The 21,585-nt window shown below is 39.9% G+C and overlaps 1 protein-coding gene across 5 annotated transcripts; it reads left to right on the top strand.

The window, feature by feature from the left end:
• The first annotated feature begins 328 nt into the window (after positions 1 to 328).
• ttyh1 (tweety family member 1) lies at positions 329 to 21,250 on the top strand. 5 transcript variants are annotated; one of them, XM_030159311.1, is made up of 16 exons: positions 329 to 478; positions 1,045 to 1,190; positions 5,153 to 5,318; positions 9,122 to 9,351; positions 10,741 to 10,852; positions 12,061 to 12,398; positions 14,245 to 14,340; positions 14,451 to 14,523; positions 16,396 to 16,471; positions 16,571 to 16,623; positions 16,883 to 16,975; positions 17,065 to 17,157; positions 17,325 to 17,464; positions 18,055 to 18,222; positions 19,708 to 19,786; positions 20,499 to 21,250. In XM_030159311.1, exons 3-16 carry the CDS (start codon positions 5,184 to 5,186, stop codon positions 20,580 to 20,582), a joined length of 1,770 nt encoding a protein of 589 aa, XP_030015171.1. In that variant the 5' UTR covers positions 329 to 478; positions 1,045 to 1,190; positions 5,153 to 5,183; the 3' UTR covers positions 20,583 to 21,250. The 5 variants fall into 5 exon arrangements, with proteins under 5 accessions (XP_030015171.1, XP_030015170.1, XP_030015172.1 ...); XM_030159310.1 differs by lacking the exon at positions 329 to 478 and having other exon boundaries at positions 743 to 1,190; XM_030159314.1 differs by lacking the exon at positions 329 to 478 and having other exon boundaries at positions 751 to 1,190; positions 18,055 to 18,115.
• The last annotated feature ends 335 nt before the right edge of the window (positions 21,251 to 21,585 follow it).

Below are 21,585 nucleotides of genomic sequence, written 5' to 3'. Positions count from 1 at the left end.
TTTACTCTTTATTGCTTTTTTTTAAAAAAACATTATATCTCTAATTTGCAGCTCTCGGTCAAATTGTAAAAGAGAGCATCTCCATCAGTGCTCTCATCACTTCTCCTTGTTTCATGGTCGCCTTCACCTGATTGCCATTGAGTCAGTGTTGATGCAGTTCTGCAGCCTTCAGTGAAAGCTGGTTTTGCCTACCAATCCATCGCATGCCTTTTTCCCTTCTCTATTCATTGTTCACTCCATCTCTCTCCCTCCCTCCCTCCTCTTTCTCTCAGCATCACTCCCTGGGAACCCACATTTTTTCCGCCAAGTATTCCATGTTGCCTTTCCCTGTGTCTCCCCCTCCCCTTTTTCATCCATGTGTGCTTGCTCGCCTCCAATACTCTGATTTTGTGTGCATCTCTACTTCACACTAACCCTCAACCCATCACAGCCAAACCGTGCTGTTTTAGCCAGGAGTTTCACATTTTGCATCCAGCATGTGAGTGCATTTTTGAAATCTGTTTTTGTGTTTTGTGACCACACATGGTTGCATTTTTACTCGTTCTCTCTGTAATCTGGTCAGGATTCAATCTGGTGGTCTGGGCAGAGATTGGTCAGGTTGATGGGAGTGTGAGTGGATGTTGGTGGGGGTCGACATCAGAAGTGTGCCTCTGGTATCTCAATGTGAAGTGAGTGAGGGGTTAGACCCTGCTAATCCCCGTTAACAGATTAATTATCTTTGGGCAATATCGTGTCGCTGTCATGTTGTGAAGTCGCCTGGGCGTTAAGCTACGAAGGGCTACAATGCAACGATAAAGAGTCCCTTAGGGGTGTCTCCTCAATCTTAATCCCTCTCTCTCTCTCTCTCTCTCTCTCTCTCTCTCTCTCTCTAGCTCTCTCTCTCCTGCTCTCACTGAGAGCTACTCTCTCATCCATCAACACAAGCACCTCTCCACTGTCACCAGACAGCCATACAATTATTGGCTATTTAATATTCCACTAACCACAAGAATTACTGCCTTACTTTTTTCCTTCTTTTGACATTTTTTTTGGCTTGTCTCCAAGCCATTTTTTTTCAGGATGATGTTTTTTCAAGAACATCAAGCGCTGATGGCTGGCAGTATACCTCTTTGAGTGGGTAAATATTTCACGGACACCGGTGAAGAGAAGAGACAGAAGGAGAGAGAAACCTCCCAACACAGCCGTCAGAGGTAAGAGACTGATCACTTTCCTGTCAGCCCTCACTTATTGCTTAATTGTTGATGTAACTGCAAAGATTCATCATTTGTCAAGTGAAATGTAATGCACGTTGCACTTCATCGCTGCTGATTTCATCCATTCTTATCCTGTGCTCATTGCATTACATTACATTGCATTACACTGTTGTTCCAAAATGGAATCATGCATGTTTCTGAAATATAATGCCTAATGGATTTACCCTATCAGGAACATTTTAGTATTAGATTGATGCTGTAACAATCTGATTATATCTAATAATTTTCCACTCGTGCTGCAACAGCTTTATTAATCTAAGACACATTTATTCTGTCCTACATTTTGAAATGTCCTTGAAGTTTTTTGCTTAATCTGCAGGAAGATGATCAGTTCTGTGTCGGATTGTCAGTTCGATCAGTTGCGTGAATGCATTTTTCACCATCAACCTGTCATGTTGGACTCGTGCACACATCAAAGCGCTGATTTGCGCTGACTTACTGACTATGAGCTGCACTCACTTACCTTCGGTCAGCTGCACACACTTGGAGGTTTCATTGTTAGAAGTGGACCTTCATTTTGCAGATGAACAGAAAATGAAAAATATATTCAAATTTTACCTTAGAATGTGAATGGAAATTTGGAGATTTTCTTTTGTTCCTTTCATTTTTACCCAGTGGACAAAGGTAACTTCAAGACTTAAGTGGCATGGACATTTAATTAATGATGCCTAGTCGATGTAGTATCACGAGACTATAAAGCATTCTCATGAATTACAGTCATTAAAGTTGTTACTGAGTGGCTGCTACATCACTTCTTAGCTTGTAACGTGAAACATAACAGATTTTATTAGGTAAATTGTAGAAGTACTTAATTTCACAGGGAAAGAGATCAAATTGTTCATTATCTTGTTGTAAAAATCCAGTAAAGGAGTAGGTGATGTTCCTTTTCTCAAGATGATAGTAAATTGAGCAGCCTTGCTCTCATTAGCTGCTTCACAAAATGGCCTTTTTCTGTACATTCAGACATCATGGAGTCTCATCCTCGTGCTGAATTTATTCTCAGTGCTGTCTGAGCTCAAGACAGACAAAACACAACAGAGTTTTCTCCTCATTTATTTATTCATTTATTTTTTGTTTCTGAGCCTGTTGTTGGGTGAGACTGTAGTTGCTTCACCACCGCTCTCCTTGTCCCACCCATTTTCTTTTATCTCCCCTGGTTGAGCTCAAAATCACATTTATTTGGCTTCAGTTATGCAATTGTAAGAGGCATGATAACAAGCTGGCAGGAGACATCACGTCAACTGGAGGCTTCCTATCTGTAACGACTGCTGAGTAACAGCTGCTTTAGGACTGCAACCCCCCCACACCCCACACCCCAACTTCCATCAGCACCTCATGCACCTCATTAGATTCCCCCAATATGTTTAAGGGATGTAGAAACTTACTGATGCAAACTTTGAGCTGATGTCTGTCCTCACTGTGCATTTCATCTGTCCAGGTGAATTCATTTGATGTCATGTGCTTTTAAAGGACTCTTAATACACACAACCAGCTGCCATGACATATTTTTGGTCTTAAACTGTCCAAAAATTAGTATTAGTATTATATGTCACATGTTGTGTATGTCATTTCTGATTTGCATTTGTCAAAATATCAATTTAATATATTACTGAAATTTGGTTGTGTGGAATATCCAAATTGCAGAAACAGTCTTTTTTATATTGATGTGCAACAATTAATGAATTTGTGGTCGGTTATTAAATTCAACAATTATTTTGTTAAGTGATTGGTTGTTTTCAGTATTTATTTAGAAAAAAAATAAATACATGAAAATTAATTTGATTCCAGCCTCTTGGTTTATATATTTTCTTTACTCTGCTGTGACAATAAATTGAATATCTTAAGGTTATGGACCAAACAAGGTATTTGTAAAATGATACTTACTCCATTTTGTGGTATTTTATTACCAAATAACTTCGGTTTATTAAGATAATCAAGGGAATACTCAATAGATTAAACAGTTATAATAACTGATCACACCATATCATTATACCTGAAGCCTTGTGGTGCTAAAGAGATGACCTCACTTACAAATCATATTCTACAGACGATAAGAAAAAAAATCATATATAGTCAGGACTCATATTATCAGACAAAGTAATTGTGATATAAGTAAATATATTATGCATATTGTGCCACCATTTGTGTCACATCAAAATGCTGATATCTATCAATGGCAATGTTTTTCTCCATTTGTGTTGTTGTTGGTAATAAACAGGTGACTGACTCTGTTTGAATAATGGGTTATTTCCATATGTGATTATTAAGCCACTCAAAAAGCTTTTAGCCTTCACAAAATTTGATAAATAACTCTCACAGACCTGCTGTACAGTCTCTAATACACGAATCTAATCAGTTCACTCAAGATAAATGATCATGCACAAATACCAGCGACACTGGACTACAGTACACATCCAGTTTACACCACTGATGTCTATATATCTCACACTGTGTGAACCATTATGTTCAGCACAATTTTAATAAGGGAAATGGAGTGTTGGCACCGATTTGATTTGTGACAGTTGGGCTGCTGGAACCATTAAGGTGAACAGGCTTATTGTAATGGGCTTAGAGCAGCACTGTCTGGCCTGAGCGTGAGCTGTTAACTTGTTCTGGGCCATAACAGCCCCAAATCTGAATGGGGAAAAGGTCTTGCATTGAATATAACATGTGGCTAAATCAAAACTTTTATCATGCCCACCATGAAATGTAATTATGCGCAGTGGCTCACAGGCATCAGATCTAGTGTGTAACAAATCAATTGGGGTAGTAAAACGCCTCAGCACTGGCAAATACTGCTCTGATTGAATGCTGCATTCAATACACAGCTGCATTAAAAGACAGACTTCTAATTCACTATCTATCTGACATTATTGGATCCTTTTAGACTTAAATGCACAATTGTATCTGCCAGTAATATCAGCATTGAGATGTGAGTGAAAACCTTTTGTATCTCAGCGTCATTAGTGTTGTTGTGAATGATTCCCTCTGTCCCCTCCTCTCTCGAGCTGTCTTAAAACTCCCCTTTCTTCAACTGTAAAGCTCTGATGGTTTGTTAATCTATGCAGCCGGTATCAGGCCCTGTCCTGCCCTCTGTTCCTCCTCTGCTCCTCCATTGTAATGAGGATTTCATTGTGTTTTGGCTAACCGGATTTGCCCTTTGTATTTACCCTACTTTCTCCCCCTTGGCTGGGTTTAGTAAGAAATACTGAACACTACATATGGGTTGATGAAGCAGTCATCATGGTCTCCATGGCTCTCTCATATACTGCTATTCTCCTGTATCTTCTCTGCCTGTATATGTCCCCTATATAATCCATCATGTGCTATATACCCTGTTTTAAAAGGTTAGAAGTAGAAGTCTGTGAATACCATCCAGGTTTGGTTGTAAGTAGTAAAATGATCTTCCGGTGTCTGTGGAAACTCATTAAAAGCTCAGCAACAGAAAGCTATTTAGTTAAAGATTTGGACAAATAAATCTGACAACAATGCTAATGCAGGTGAAAAGTTGACACTCATATGGACATGATTAATTCTTTGCTGTATGAGACAGTGCTTCACCTGAGTTGAGCAACTAAAGCTAAAACTGCATCCTGACCAACTCTGAGTGATGTGTTCACTGATTTACACGCCCTACAGCTAGTTTTAAGTAACTGAGGCTGACATTTTGACCTTCACTTTGCTCAGGTGATCACTGGTCGTAAATTGTCCCTGCTGTCGGGTACACTGGCAGAAGAGTTGTGATCACTGTCCTCACAGCTCGGCCTCGGGCTTGAGAGGACCTTCACCTCCTCTTTTTACTCTGTTTCCCTCTCTCTGCTTTTACTTTGCGTCCTGTCCATGTGAGCGGCTTCTCTTACCCATCTTTTCCTCACTCCCTCCCTCACTCACTCTCACAGGGTGGAGGAGGGGACCAGTGGCAGTGGAAAAATGGCTGCCATGACAACCGTGCCCAGCTATACCCCTTCGCTGTGGGTGAGAATGTGTCACGCCCTCCCTCGGTTGGACCTCACCATGCAGATGAGGGACAACATCTTTGTCCCTGACAGCTGGGAATACCAGCAGGTAACAGACACCTGCCACAACTGCTCATACCACACTCAAACCACATGCTGTACGTGTTCAATCTGAGATGCCATATTGCATAATAATTACAGTCCTGTTGCTCCATTGGTTGTAAATGCACACGAATACTGTGCTGTAATTATATAAGTGATAGGCAATTTCCTTTACATCACACTATATATTGCCCCATTAACCCTGAATATTAATGGCAATGTGCAGAGCTATGATGATGGCATACAGTCTTTTAAGAACTCAGTTTATTGACCATGGCACTTGACCCTCCAAGAGCCCCTCAACTCTGATCTGATGCTGACTAACCTTTCTGATTATTGTCATTTTAAACCTCGTTTTAAAGGAGTCCCTCACTTTGCTTTTGTGCATGTAAATGGGAGTTATTTTCTGCAGATTGGTTTCAAGAAGTGCACTGAGTCGTTTTGCAGGCTTCCACTGGCTGTACTGCACCAAATTGTGCAGATTCTGCCACAAAATGCAATGTTTCATCGCTCTCCTTCAACAGGCTCATACAAACGCTCCAGCTAGCCGTGTCTCACAGTACGTGCTTGTGACTTCTCTGCGGTACAAAGAAGGGGGGGACGCAAATTATCCTGCAGAACCGAAAGACAAAAGAGAGTGAAAGTGCTCGGAGAGCGAGAATGAGAGAGGGAATGAGTAATGTGAGGAGGCTGCTGAACAGAAGACTGGATAGAGAGAGCAAAGGCAAAGCGAGTGAGAGTGGGAGTGAGAGAGAGTGGCAGTGAATGTATTTAAGTAGGTCACAGATTATTAATAGAGATTCAGTGGTGTGGATAGAAAGAAAGAGAGGGGAGAGTGGGGGAGAGAAACAGAGTGGGAGCGAGGGAGAACGTGGGGAAAGAAGGGCGGGTGGAGTGGAGCGATGGGGTGGAGCTTTAGGGAACAGGAGGTGAGATAGAGGGAAGGTGGAGGAATGAGGAGTGACAGACGGGCAGATGGATGAAGGATAATACTGTAGCTATGTGTTGCAGCAAAGTGCATTTCAGTAATGTTGACTTTATGACATGGAGCCTGATCAGAAGAAGAGTAGGACATGGCTTAGTGACATTAATAGTCATGGTGTGATGCTGCTAGTTTCAGGGATTCATGGGTTAACGTCTCTGAAAAGAGCAAAGCTGGTTATGGCTGAACAGTGAATCCAAACATTATCCAAACCGCAGTATAGATGGTTTTATGAATCATTTTAGTTGTAATGTTTCTCTCCAAAAACAGTGAAATCACTCATTTCAGTGTCTGAAATGCAACTATTTAATTTTCATGCTCTTAAGTAACAAAAATGTATTTGTGTTAAAGCAGTTGAAGACATTGCGTTGGACTCAAAACATTCATATTTTATAGGCTAAACACTGATGTAGATTGATCTAGAGTTGATCTCCAAATATACTGAAGATAGGTCATATTTTGATGCAAATGACTAAATCCTCATTTCTTTGCAGTTTAAATGCAAATTTTTGGTCCTGGGAAAAAGTTGAAGAAACCAGAATGAGGAATTGTAAAAGATGTAATGAGTAAAAAGTAAAAAGAGTCGAGGTTTTACTTCCCTTGGTTATGGTCAGTACATGAGAAGCACTTGACTAACAGCAGAACATTTCATAAGTTTAGAGATCTGACATTCAAAACTACTACTTTAATGAAATGACTGTTGATTTAGTATCATATTATTATAAAATTAAGTAAAATCAAAAAGCACTGAAAGATTCTGAGAAATTTTAGCTGATAATCTAAGTGAATAAACCCCTATATGATGACAAATACAATAATTGATCTAATCTAATCTAATCTACTCTAATCTAATCTAATAGTTATAAATATAAACATATATATATATATATATATATATATATATATATATATATATATATTATTATTATTATTATTATTATTATTATTATTATTATTATCCTAATTGAAGATTATATTTCATCTGCAGCTAACATTTTCATTCTCAATCAGCCAGACATTCTCTAGATCAGGGGTGTCAAACTCATTTTGCTTCAGGGGCCATATTCAGCCCAATTTGATCTCAAGCGGGCCGGATCAGTAAAATAATGACTTAATAACCTATAAATAATGACAAATCCAAGTTTTTCTTTTTGTTTTAGTACAAAAAACCCCTAATTAAATTATGAAAATATTTACAATTTACAAAAAAGATGTGAAAAACGTGAAAAAACAGAAATTTAATTTGAAAAATTAGTGCAATTTTAACAATATTATGCCTTGACTTATTATTTATACATGTACATTACACACAATGTTAAATGAACATTTGGTAACAGGCAGAATATTGTTAAAATTTAGGAGTTTGGAACTAAAATTTGAACAATTTCTACAATATTCCATCTGTTATTATTAACACAACTCCAGATCACAGTGGATCCATAAATGCACCAAATATTTAGTAGCAGGCAGAATATTGTTCAAACTGCACATTTCAGGTTGTTCATCTTCATTTTTATTTATGTATTTATTTGCATTTTATTGTGAAATAATAGTTTTGTAAATGTAAATATTTTCAAAGTGTAATCTTATTTTTTTCACTGAAATTTTTTCCACATAATTTTTCACAAAGAAAATTTGTAGTTGTCATTATTTATGGGTTATTGTGTTGTTATTTTTATTGGAGATCACATTAGTCTGTATGTGGAACCTGAACCAAAAGGATTTGGACAACCTTGACTGTTCAGGTTAATTTTTGCACTTTCATCCTTCGGGCCGGAATGGAACCTTTGGCAGGCCAGATTTGGCCCCCAGGCCGCATGTTTGACATCTGTGCCCTAGATGAATTAAGAGGCTCATTATTAAAAGCTCATTATAATTTCACATACTAGTAACACTTTTTAGAATCCATGTTAAAAAGCTGTAATTTTTGATAAAACACATTACAGTGTAAATGAAGCATTGTGCAGTTCCAGTCCACACATCATATTCGACAGACATAAGGAGACATGTTTGTTTTGTACAGACTCCAGCAAAAAACCTTCTTTATTTTTGAATTTTTTGTTTATTTTTGAAATGCAGAATTTATCATTCATCTAAAAGCTGGACCCAGTACCTGTTTTCATTTTGCATATTTTGCATCATTAAATGTTTCTTTTATTTCAATGAATTGTGTGCATTGTGAATATGTATTCTTAATTATTAGTGATTATTTATAAGTAGGGATAAACAATTAATGTAAATATTATCAAAAACACATTATGACAAAGCGCAATATCCACATCACAGGAGCTGCAGTTTTTTGATACAGCAAAATCTATCTCTGTATTCCATTACAAATGAAGCATAGCGGCTACAGAGATGCCTTGACCTACAAATCATATTCTCCAAATGTGAGGGAACATCCTCCTTTGGTGCAGATCCTTACAAAAATTACATCGTAAGACTTTTCAGCAGTACTGAAATGCTAATATTAAAATTCCCACAAAAAATGTAGCTACTTTTTTTTGCATGTACCTCTTAAAAATTACTTTAACTTATCTGCTAATATTGTATATGCATTAACTTTACTGATTATGCTTGCTTGCAGTATGTGCATGTATTCGGATTTTTACAGCCTCTTTAAAGCACAAACTTTAGATTAATGTTAATCACCATCTCCTGCTACTAATGGGAGTGGGACAATATGACAAGTGATGGAATGTAACAGGATTACTTAATATTTAACTCTCTCAAATTGCTGCCCTCCACTTGTAAAAATGGAATTAAAATCCCATTTTTCAAATTCACTGACTCATCTGCTAACTTTTTTTTTGTTCTTCATTTCTCAGACTTTGCTGGTTCTGTCCAGTTTATCAGCCATCGCTCTCGTTATTTCCCTTTTGGTGGTTCTCTCCTTCCTCATACACTATTGCTGCTGTCACCGTGGCGACCGGAGCGAGGGATCAGAGGAGGAGGAAGAGGATGAAGATGGAAGCACAGGTCACGGTTACAGTGGGAAGAAGGGGCGCGGCATCTGCTGTGTCACATGGGTGGCGGTAGCGGCCGTCACGCTGTGCTGGTGAGAGGGTGGATGATGTGGGCCTCATTTTCAACAGCTCTCACACTTTATGGCAACATACAGAAATGTCCTTTTAGATGGAAAACAGTCAAGGCAGTGAGTCAGGAGATGTCACCCTCTCCATCGTCATGTGCTTTTTAGTCTCTCACACGGTCACCAATGTCAATGAAGAGGCCTGTGTGACAGCTGATCGGCAGATGTGTTGCTTTGTATTCATCAGTGTGTTTGTTTGAGGATTTCACATCACATACAGTATGTGTGCATGACGATGATCTCAGCTCACCCACCTTCAGTCACTTACCCACTGGTGTTCCTCTCAGATCTGGTGACCATGCAGTCATCAAGTCAGTGCATTGTCTCCACTGTACATTACACAGAAATGCTGTTTGACATCTGTCTGACACACTCTTGTGTTAAAGTCACTGAGTGGGCCCTCAGACCTTTTAAATGTAAAGCCTCAGACTGAGCTGTGAGCTGTAATGAAGTTATAGTGCAGTTTAATGCTTCTGCAGTGCTCATTATTATATTCCAGTCAATTCCCTGTATGTTTAAATGCACTAGTGGCTGAGATTGCTTTATTACAACAGATAATGTACTGAGGATCTGACTTCAACTGTCGTAATGATGTCATCATACAGAGACTTTAAGCTGATGTGGCTCATGTCTCCCCCTTATGAATTGTAATGTATTCTCCATCTTTTATGGCCAATAAAAGAGCTTTCCATGTTAGACTGGATGCATAAAAAAAACCTGCTGCAGTTTACCTCCTGAAAATATTTCTTGTGACGCCGTTTCCTCCAGTTGGTGGCCTTTGGTCACAAGGGCAGAAACGCTGCATGTCATATGAAATGCAGCTGCATTAGACAGCGTTCACATTTGGCAGCTTGAAATGCAAAGCACAAGCAGACAGAGACACACATTCCTCCTTTTTCCCCTGCTTTCTAATCTGGGTCACATACTTTGTGGGAGATTGGGTCATACCATTCCTCTCGGGTTTGAGGGGATTTGATGAACATCTGGCCCGAGCCTTAATCTGAATATTTGAATAACAGATAGATGTGTAAACATGCTGCAATGTTTAACATTTCAGATATTTTCCTTGCTGAAGCTTAGCTGTTGAGTGCTAAGAGTCAGCTTTTTTCCATCATCTGTTTATTCCTTCCCCTGCACTCCACTGTTGGTATGTTCATCCAGAGCATACATATCACATCCTTGCAGCTCTGTCTCTTTGTGTCACGTTTATTTAAAATGTACATACACACTGAATTAAACATTACATTTATGCCTTTGCTATCTGCTCTGCCATCCCTTTCCCTCTCCCTCTCTGTCATACATACAGTATTCACCCTCCCACAATGTTTTCATATTTCTTTTTTTCCCCCTTTGCAGTGTTGCCATAGGCATTGGTTTCTATGGCAACAGTGAGGCTAATGATGGGATGTATCAGTTGACCTCGTCTCTTCTCACAGCCAATTATACGCTAGCTTCCATCGATCTGCTGGTGAGTGCTGTTCTCCGCAAGTAAAATGTCATGCAGGATATCTAATGTTTGTGTGTGTGTGTGTGTGTGTAGGTGAGAAAGACAGACAGAGAGAGAGAGAGAGAGAGAGAGAGAGAGAGAGAGAGAGAGAGAGAGAGAGAGCAAAGCAGAAGATGGCCATGCTTACAATGTGGACTGAAAGAAAATGGGATACAAACTCCTGTTCCATTGATTTTCCTGTGGTCAGACAGTGGTTTATGTGTCAGATTGCTGAATGTCCTCCTCCTACTGGGATCTGTAGAGGATACATGTCAGAAAACTGCTCTGTAAATGACAACTACAGCTGCAGCAATTAGTCAGTCCAAACACAATCAGCAGCAATATGATGAATCACTTTGGAAAACTTTCTCTCAGAAATTGCAGTGAAATGACTGGTTACAGCTTCTTAAAATGTGAACACTGGCTGCTGTTCTTAGACCTCAGTGACTCTAAAGGAAATGGCTTTGGATTTTGAATAAACAAGACAGTTAAAGACATTGTGTTGAACTATAAAACTGTGACAAGCAGTTTTCACTGTTTATTCATATTTTATAACCCAGTGACTTGCTACATTTCAAGAAATATCAAGAAATAATCTCTATGCCTCATAGATGAAACAATATTAGCTGATAATGACTGTCTTTGTTAGTCAAATGATCATTTAGTCTTGAAAATAGGGGGATGAACAGACACACTTTTAATTCATATCATATGTAACCTGAGGGAAAAAGAAAAAGGGGGGGGTCTGAGCAAATGTTTCACTTTATTTTGAAAAATCATTAAGTAACTTTTTTGTCAAAATGGTTGCACATTTTTTCGTAGATTAATAGTTGTACCTTTAAACATGAGCTGCAAACCCAAAGGTGATTTTGTACTGTCGATAACTGAGTAGAAAAACGTAAGTGCATCAGTCCAGCTCACACTGGTATTGACTCTAATGTCATCTCAACAATTCAATTAAACTGTTATCATGCATTATCGTCAGACACACATTAGACAGACAGACTTGCGGTAAACATTATAACTGACATACATCAGCAGACTGAAGCACCGACATGCTGAGTCTTCTGTTCTCTAGCCCCTTAACACAAACACTTGAGGCAGACTACAATTTATGAGCACCATCATCTGCATTTTGTGGTTTGCATCCCACTTACCACCCTTCACAGTCTTCTTTCCTTTCTTCTCAGATTTCAGACACAATTTCTGGGTTGCAGCAGTCTATCTCCGGCCCACTGGCTTCAATGGAAGACCTCTTTACTGGCAGTAAACCCTTCCTGGTGTCGACACGGAACTGCCGGAGGTTATCTGAGAACGTGATCAACCTCCTGTCCTCCATCTCTCTGGCTCGGTCCAGTGCTGACGCCGGGTTGGGGAATGACAGCAGCATCATTGGAGCGTCCATCATACCTTTAACTCCAGTCCCGCCCTCTGTAGCTCCTACTGTGGTGCCTACCAGCGGCCTGATGCCTAGCCCCTTCTCACCTGGCTGGGCAGCCAACACCCTGATGGTCAATGAGGACTACAGGTGAGACGGAGCAAGGCTTTAGTTTGGATCCACATAAACACTGAAAGATGAATTCCAAATAGTCACAAGGGATTTACATTTACATCTCCCATCAGTATGTTACGAATGTGTAAAGGTACTTCTCAGACATTTTTATATGGATTTAGACATTTTTTGGGATGTTAGTGTATAAATAACGTTCCAGCTCTATTACATGTATAAATCACATATGAGACAGATTGAATAACTATACAGTGAACTTTTGGCAGCGATGCTCAACTTTCTCTAAGTGTTTCAGCCTGTAAAAATATTGCTTTTCCCTAGAAACTGGCCAAGAAATAATTACCTCTGATAAACACACTTCAGCAAGTTCCCGTAAAATAGTGTTGCATTTCAGTCTCATCATTTTCCGTAATAATATCCTTAATTCTTACACCACTGATAGATATTTTATCCATGAAAACGTTACAATTTCATTTCAATAATTTCCCCCTGGGATTAATGAATTATTCTGATTTTGATTCTGATTATCAATGTACTGATAATGTTAGAGCAGGAGTATCAGTATTTTTACTGGAACACAAACCCTGTCTTGCAGAAATAACAGATGCTAAAATTAATCATCAAATAAAACTAAAGCAACCACAAAAAAAGTTCTTTGTTAAGGTAAGATTAACATTGTAGTTATTTTAGTTAACATGCATTGAAACCATTCATGGGTAATTGTTTCTCTCATTTAAATAACCTTGCAAAGAAACACACAAACCCTCTATATCAGTTTCACAAATATAAACATGTACAAACTGTTTATGGAAGCATCTGCGCCCTCCTCTTCATTGTAAGAGGCTGAGAAAACTATACACCCCAGCTTAACATAAAAATTACATGTTTATATAGATGGATTTAATGAGACAATGCTCATAAACTTTTTTACAATTTTTTTCCCCACTTTATTGAATGATGGGATGACACTGGCAAACTGACAATTAAGAATCCATAGCTGTTGTGACATTGATAAACAGTATCTTTGTATTGTGTAATGAGAATAGGGACTGAGCCTAAGTACTGGTACGTAGTACTGCCCATAAACAAATCACACAGGAAAAACACAAATAAGTAATTTATTGTTCCACTTAAATAATGGGGGGTTAAGTAAGGTTCAACATAACCATTCTCGTAACTTTGCACCAGAGCAATTTGTGTGTTGTCACAAGGATGAATTAAATCCAAAGGGAGCTACAGAAAGAGTTAAGGAGACATGAGTAGATCCAGATTCAGTGTTTAAATATGCAGTTAACCTTCAATGCAGTTTTAATCATAGGGGAAAAAAAAAAAATTTTCGCACCAAAAATTATCTGTGAATTATTAACAGCTGAGTCATGTTCTCTTTGATCAATCAGTCATACACCCATTTATTAGGCTACATCCAGTCCCTTCCTACAACAAATGACTGAAGACAACATGTGTCCAAGAGGATCAGCTCCTCCAACAGAGTGGAGGTTGTTACTGGACATTAATCTGGAGTCTCTGCTAGTAAAAAAAAAATCAACATCCCATTAGATTACATGTCAACAAAGCTTGTCCAGTAATTTCAATTATATGTTCTTTTCTCTTCTACTTAAGATAAAAACATAAGGTATGGGTATCAGAACAACCTTTATTGTAACTGATAATAGTGCAAAAGCAGATGACCACTGCAGTTGTTCTAAAAATAAAGAAAATATCTGTACTTTCAGACTTGTGGTGCATGTGTATAACCACAGGCAAACTGATTAAAAATATATTACATTCCAGTCGAAGTGTTGAAACCATTTGCAATAGTGCATTTAAGCGTTTGCTGTATGAGGTGCATGTTTGCTCCTTGTAGGTGGCTGTCATATGTGTTGCTGCTGCTGCTCGACCTCATAGTGTGTCTGTTCATTCTGCTGGGACTGGCCAAGCAAGCCCGCTGGCTTCTCATCCTGTGAGTACTCACACACCCACACTTCTGTATCTTTAGATATAAAGCACACAACACTGTGTGGACGGTCATGGTGTCCTCTTGGCTGAAGAGCCTGTGCTGTTCTCCCACAGGATGACTGTGCTGGCATGGCTGGCTCTCTTCCTAAGCTGGGGCTCCCTGGGCTTGGAGACGGCCACTGTAGTGGTGAGTAAACCCAGTAACACTGCTGGGGCCAGAGCAGAGGGATGAAGAGATGGAGGAGTAGGAAGTGAATGGGACTGTCAGGGGAGGGACTGGCTGGCTATTACTGAGGAAAGAGAGCTTTAGGAGGCCAACCCCTGATAACAGGCCAAAGCAGTGAGTGTGTATGTATGTGTGTGATTTCTGTGCCCATTGTGCTAAACTGTGAAAAGACCTGCCTCCTAGGGAACGCTGCAGTCATGGCAGAGGACCAAAAAGGCAGGAAAATAGGGCAGAGATTAAAGATTCAATGTGCGTGTGCATGAGTGTGTTTGTGAACAAAGTGCGTTTGTGCATCAAAGTGCATGTTTTCCATGTAAGTGTGTTCGCAAGTGTGTGGGTGTTTGGCTCAGAGAAGTAAAGATAGAAGATGAACAGAAGTGCTTTCAGCAAGAGTGAGGAAGGGAGATGGGGAGAGTAAGAGCATGAGAGTGCATCTTGAGATCAGTTTAAGAGAGAGAGTGAACTGGAGTGAGAGATAGAGAGTGGATAGACAAACCATGAGCGGGTCCAGTGCAAATGGTGAAGATGTTACTAAATCTCAGCATTAGGAATGTGCATACAATACAAAAAGGAGTGAAATGGAAACATGGAAGTAAAAGTGCCTAGCATGCCTAGGATACACTGTGGATATACTGTAACATGCCAACATCACTGTTCAATGACTTATTCATTTGACAAAAATGGCATTTTTTTAAAAAAATGTATTGTCAGTGAGGGCAGTTTGTGATGCAGCCAGCAGTGATCGCATATTCATCAGACAAACCAAACTAAGTAGACTGTAATTCAACAATTGTAGACAGCAAAATCAAAAGTGGAACCTGATCATGTCATTTAAGAGGCAAATGGCAGCTGGTACAAAAGTGTTTTTAAGTCTCTTGTAGGTTGGTAGATTGATGTTTGGCTGAGCGGTCACTATATCTGAAGGGGTGACTGTTTTGGTCTGAGCTGGGGGGGTGTGAAGACCGTAAATGGTGGCTGTTTTCTGCACTGCTGCCCAGTTTAAGCATTTTAGTGTCATGTGGGGCTGGCGGGAGATGTCCCAAAGCCTGTGGGTCCACACAGAGCTGCTCTGTCCCTGGCTACAGACATGAAACAATGAGCCAGTTGTGGGCCTGCCCGCTGTAGTCCTCTGCCAGATCGACACTTTTCCCGTCAGCTGCCAGGCTCTCTGTGTGCCTCTCACTCCCTCTTCTGGTAGGGCGATCTCATGCTGAGTGGATTTGTGGGTGCTCTGTCTCTGACTTGAGCATATTCTCTACAACAGGGGTATTCAAATCCGGTCCTCGAGGGTGGTATCCTGCATGTTTTAGATATTTACCTCTTCCATCACACCTGGAAGCCATTACATTGTTATCAGGCTTCTGCAGAGCTTCATGATGAGCTGATCATTAATTGAACCTGGTGTGTTGGAGGAGGGAAAGATCTAAAACATGCAAGATACCGGCCCTCGAGGACCAGATTTGAATACCCCTGCTCATCAATAATAGGGCAGCGGTGTACAGAGAGGGTATCAGGAAACAGCTTAAGGCCTTAGGGGAAAATGTGAGCGATGAGCAAATGGAAAGATAGCTGCATGTCAGATTTATTCAGGACAGCATGTGATGCGGGCAGCAGCAGATCGATAGGTGCCGCTGTGTTACTGTCAGATATTTTTCTGTCAGATATCTGAGAAGGTAAGTATGTTAGTCGGTCAGTGTGTCTATTAACTTCTCCCTTGTGATTACTTCCTCTTGTCCTCCCTGTTTTGCCTCATTTGTCCCTCTTCCCTGCTGTTTTATTCTCCTTTTGCCCTCTGTCATCCCTCTTCACTCTCTCTGTCATTCATGCTGCCAGGCTCTCAGTGACTTCTGCTCAGATCCAAACACATTCATCCTCAACTCCACTCAGTTCAACACTGGGACCAGTTCAGGTATGGTGTCCTACTCTGCTTCAACTACATTACATCAAGTGAGTTCAATATAAGGTCATTAAATATTTCCATAACTGAAGGTGTTTTGTTGCCCTTCAGATGTGTTGGATTATTACCTGACCTGCAGGCGCATGTACAGTCCGTTCCAGCAGGTAACACGACCTCTGTCAGTAGCACCTCCTCTGCATATACCACATGACATTGCAGGCATTGCAGTAAATGGGTTGCACATTGAGCCAACACATAAGAGCAGTTGAGGACAAATTCTGTGAGGATGGACTGAGCTGTGTTGGCTGTCCTCAGATGATTTCCCCCCCTAGATAAATATTCTATAGTCTAAGCATATTAATGGTATATTCAAGCACTAATACAACATTAATGCTCATAATTCCACTGACTTGTTGGCTTTAGTTGCTGACCCAGTCTCAGAGGGCTCTGTCCAACATTCACACACACCTCTCCAGTCTGGAAAGAAATGCTCTCACGCAGATCCCCAAAGCTGAGGTATGTTTTTTTGTTGTTGTAAAGAATTTGCAATATGTTGGTTGCCTCTGCAGTGATTTTGTTCAGAGCAACATTTTGTGTAATTGCAGACATCACTCAGGGAGGTTCAGCAGATACTCAACTCCACAGAGGGTAACTTTCATCAGCTGGTGGCTTTACTGAACTGTCGAGGTCTGAATAAGGTAAAGCTGAGAGCAAATCATTCAAGAGCTGTACCAAGAACAACTGACATCTGTCTTTTCATTATTATTATTATTATTATTATTATTATTATTATTATTATTATTATTATTATTATTATTATTATTGTTATTATTATTAGTCTAATAGCTGGTCTGTTCTGTGTTAGGACTACATTGACTCGCTGAAGGGTCTGTGCTATGATGGGATGGAGGGCCTGCTCTACCTGTCTCTCTACTCTTTCCTCTCTGCCTTGGCCTTTACAGCAATCCTTTGCTCTCTGCCAGGTGCCTGGAGGAGCTTCCCTAGGTGAGAGAAAGACTGAAAATGTCATTTAAGCTAAATATATGCTGATGAGAATAAGATGCAGACTAAAAATAATGTGTATCGTTTACATTGTTCAAAGATGGACAATTCAACCTCTGTTACTAGAATTTATCTACAGACTGTCATTCAAAAGACATGTGAAAAGGTATTTAATTAGCAAAGAGTTGTGACATTTCATGGATTTTATTTTAAGGTGTCCCAAAATTGTAAACTTAATTTAAATACACTTAAAACCTATCCATTTTGTATTACTGCTTCATCTGAAAACCGAAGTGATGTACACACTGTTTTCTTTTGAAGTATGATATGATATTTAAGTGTGAAGTATCATCTAGCCTTTCCTGTACAATGTTCAAACTGGCACATGCACTGATAGCAGTAGCACATATTTTCATAGTTTCTGAGGGTGAATATGAAGAAAAACACGTGAGCCTTCATCACATGTCGCTGGCTAAAAGCCAGATTAAGCAGTTTATGATTAATGCTTGTTTATTTAGTGCATCAGTGAAGCCAGGCTGTAAAGACCCAGGCTTCTGGTTGCTCAGCTAACACATTTCCTCTCTCTTTTACAGCGAATCAGAAGAATATGAAGACTCGGACAGCGAGAGTGAGGACCCCTTCACCTCCCATCAGGCACGTAGACAGACGTCCTCGGGGTCTCAGCGAGGGGCCATGGCCCCCTTCTATAATTACCCGGGTGCTGGGTGGACACCCCCATTTTCTAGTGCGCCGCCCCTCCCGTGAGTAACACAGACACACAGACACACAGACAGACAGACAGACAGAGCATCCTAGATGTTGTAAATAGAAGACGTTGCCCATGGATACAGTTTTGGCATCAGAGTAGGGTTTCTGACCCTAGAGCTGTACTTATGGGTAACTTTAATACTGATGACCCTCAGTTCATAGGTTTTATGAAGGATGTAGAAATGACAACACAGTTTACTCACACAGCACCTTCTTTAGCAATTTTAGGTCATTTGTGCAGATACATGTTCTTTCCACCCAACACAGAGGTATAATATCGCATATTGATGGAAAACATAACAGAAGTTTGATATAACACAAACCTATCATAGAACATGGTAGTCGCACTGCAGCATAGTCAGCTAGGTTTACACACTTTTGTTTTTTGAGGACATGTAGGGTTATTTCAGTAGATCAGAGCTGTCAGGTTAAGCACATGCATTGCAGACAGACACACAGACAGGTCATTATGGACTACAGTGTAGGCAGAGAAACAGACACAACTCCAGAGGTCTGTCTGTCTGTCTGTGTGTCTGTCTATTCGTCTGTCAAGCGTTTCAGGACAGACGATATAGGCCGCTCGGTCATTTCACAGATCTTTGTGTCATTGACGAGGCCGCGCTCGTAAAAACTCCGGCGCTGTGAGGCTCAGGTTGAACTAGGTAACCCTCCCAACCACCCTCCTGCATCACCCTCATCTGTCTCCTCACTGTGGTGTCCAGTTATTCTCTTCTCTCTATCTGCTCTGCTTATTGCTCTGGATCATACCTCCTGATTCCTTTTTGGTTCTCCCCTATTCTCACTGTCAGTTTTTCCATCTAATTATGTTTTCCCTTTCTCTCCTTTGCTGCAGTTTCCAAGTTCAGTTAGTCCTACTAGGCTTGTACTATCCACCTAATCGTGGACTATTTACCTTTATATTCTTATGCTAGCAGACTGACTTGATAACTCCTATATGTGATAACACATGTATGAGGACTAAACTAAACTGGCAAAGCTTAGACATTCAGCTAGCACTAAAGATACAGTCCACTCCTCATTTGCTCTGGATCGCTTTAAAGGCATTCTGAGCTTTGTCATGCCTATAAACAGATTCATTAGAAAAACAACGTAATAGCTGCAATGGCAGTGGTGAGTCACACCCAGTCCTACATGCATATAATTGCAGATTATTGCATAAATCCTGCAGTGCATCAGTCAGGAGTGAACTGTACGCCAGCTTTATGCTTCAGCCGTAGTGGCACTAATACCAACTAGTTTTATTTTATTCAGCTTTGTATTTTTCATTCACAATACAGTATATTTCTAACCACTCTTTGTCCCTCTTTCCTTGTACCTGCCCTTGGCTCCTGTCACCCTGCGGCCCCCCTCCTCTCTTTTTCTTTCTTGATGTGTCTTTCCCCTGTTTCCCTCTCCTCTTCATCCTCCATTCCTCCTCTCCCACTCTTCTGCCCTTGTCTCTTTCTATCTCTATACAGGACTCCAAACGTTTCCTCCAATGGCAACCCTGGCTATGAGAGCCTACCCTTGACTGACAGGCAGTCCCCACCCCCCTCTGTGAGTTCCTCAGATCCTCTCCTCCGCAAACTGCCATTTTGTCACTGCTGTTACAACAGATACATGCCCGATTTTATCAGTAATCAACGAACAAACGTGGTGGCGAACCTTAACACTTTTACTAACCTGAAATTGAGAGACTGTCCTGCTTCAGCATCACTATCTGGCCGTCTTACTTTAGTTCCCTGAAAAATAATTTGACAAAATAAATAGCTAAATATCTCCAAGTGTCCTTATTAGCATTTCCCAGAACTTCCAGCTGCATTTCACAGCCTTTCCCAAAAGATGGAGTTTGGAGTTGTCAATTTTTACATGTCTACCCGCTCAGTTTCATTCTATCTCCATGACAACAGCAAACTCCATCTGTTGAGGAAGATCATGAGATGAGGTCAAGAGCTGGTAAGTTAACTTAATAGTAATCAACTTACACATAAACATTTACTTTTAAGGAGAGAATGGATAAAGAAAGCATTAAATTTTAAGGCCCCTCAAAAATTGACAACTATATTCCCTTTACTCTGTTAAAAATTACTGCATATTATGCTCATAAATAATGGTCAGATAGTGAGAAAAACATGTGACACCTGGTCTGATCGGACAAGTTGAATAACATATTTTCTTCTCTTTTTCTTTTTTGATGTTTTCTCTCACAACTTTGGGACCATCTCCACTTGTCTTCTGCTGACTCCTGTGGTGCTTTGTGGAAATACAGTACTCTCCCAGCATGCTGACTGGTTATGGGGGAAGTCAATCACACCCCAACCCTGCCCATTCGAGGAACTTGTATTCACGTTGATTTTTTTTTTGTTAGGAAATGTATAGAAAAAAATGTTTAGTTTTCATATGAATGGACACTTTAATCAAATGAAAAAGAAACTAATCTAAATAAAATGAATGCTAGGTGTCAAATCAAAGTGCATAACGTCAGTACCGCTGAATACTATTATTAAAAGCACTTAAAAGAAACAGGTCTGAAGTAAATGGACTGTTGAAATAGCTGACAGTGTTAATGCTGGTAGGATGGTTCTGCAAAGGTGTAAACCAAGTTCACTTGGTCTAAATTCTTTCCCCTGTCTGTCCAAACTCTGTGTAAACTGTGAACAGTGGTGAGGCAAGTCAGAATGGTATTGGCGTTACTACGTTGTAGTTTTATATTCTTTAATGTGTCGGTACCACCACTTTATTTTCAAGTTTTTATATAAATATTGTTGTAGAAAAGCACTGGCACGTAGCAACAATACACATTTTTTTCTGTGAATGGTTATGCAGTTCCTTCACTTGGTATAATTTTTTTTTTTACTTTTTATAGGTGGCAATTCTGTATTTTCCTTGTATTACCTTATGGTATTCTGTATATCTCACTGTCTATAATATCTGAATAATCATGAACCTCTGATTTAAAAAGAAAAAAAAAACTTGAGGGCTACCAAGACCCTGTTTTAATTATTGAATGGAGAACTACAACTAACACTCCATCTTCAGAGTGGAGAACTACAAATCCCATGCAACAACAGCAGGTACATAGCAATATGACTCTTGCTACTGGTGCTGCAGTAGCCCTACCGTAACTAGCAATAATAACTATGTATAGCATTGGGTTTCTGAGATCTCTCCAAGATGTTTTGTGTATATATGGTATGGTATGTTGGAGATTTCATTGAATACCCCCTTTCCTTGCCAACTGACCTTGTTAACCCTTAAATTGAGTTTGTATGGTATTATCAATGCTCCTTTTGAATGGCATCCTTTTACACTCAAGAGTCTAATATAAATAAAAATTACTTCAATAACCGGACATT

Source organism: Sphaeramia orbicularis, chromosome 16, assembly GCF_902148855.1.
Source record: "Sphaeramia orbicularis chromosome 16, fSphaOr1.1, whole genome shotgun sequence".
NCBI lineage: Eukaryota > Metazoa > Chordata > Actinopteri > Kurtiformes > Apogonidae > Sphaeramia > Sphaeramia orbicularis.
This window is presented reverse-complemented; position numbering and strand designations above follow the sequence as displayed.

What these genes read in the sequence shown, in the direction of transcription:
- ttyh1 (XM_030159311.1), top strand. Translation starts at nt 5,184, where the DNA reads ATGGCTGCCATGACAACCGTGCCCAGCTATACCCCTTCGCTGTGGGTG. An exon ending in GCGGCCGTCACGCTGTGCTG is followed by an intron (nt 9,352 to 10,740) that starts GTGAGAGGGTGG and finishes CCCCCTTTGCAG; the next exon opens with TGTTGCCATAGGCATTGGTT. An exon ending in ACTGTCGAGGTCTGAATAAG is followed by an intron (nt 17,158 to 17,324) that starts GTAAAGCTGAGA and finishes GTTCTGTGTTAG; the next exon opens with GACTACATTGACTCGCTGAA.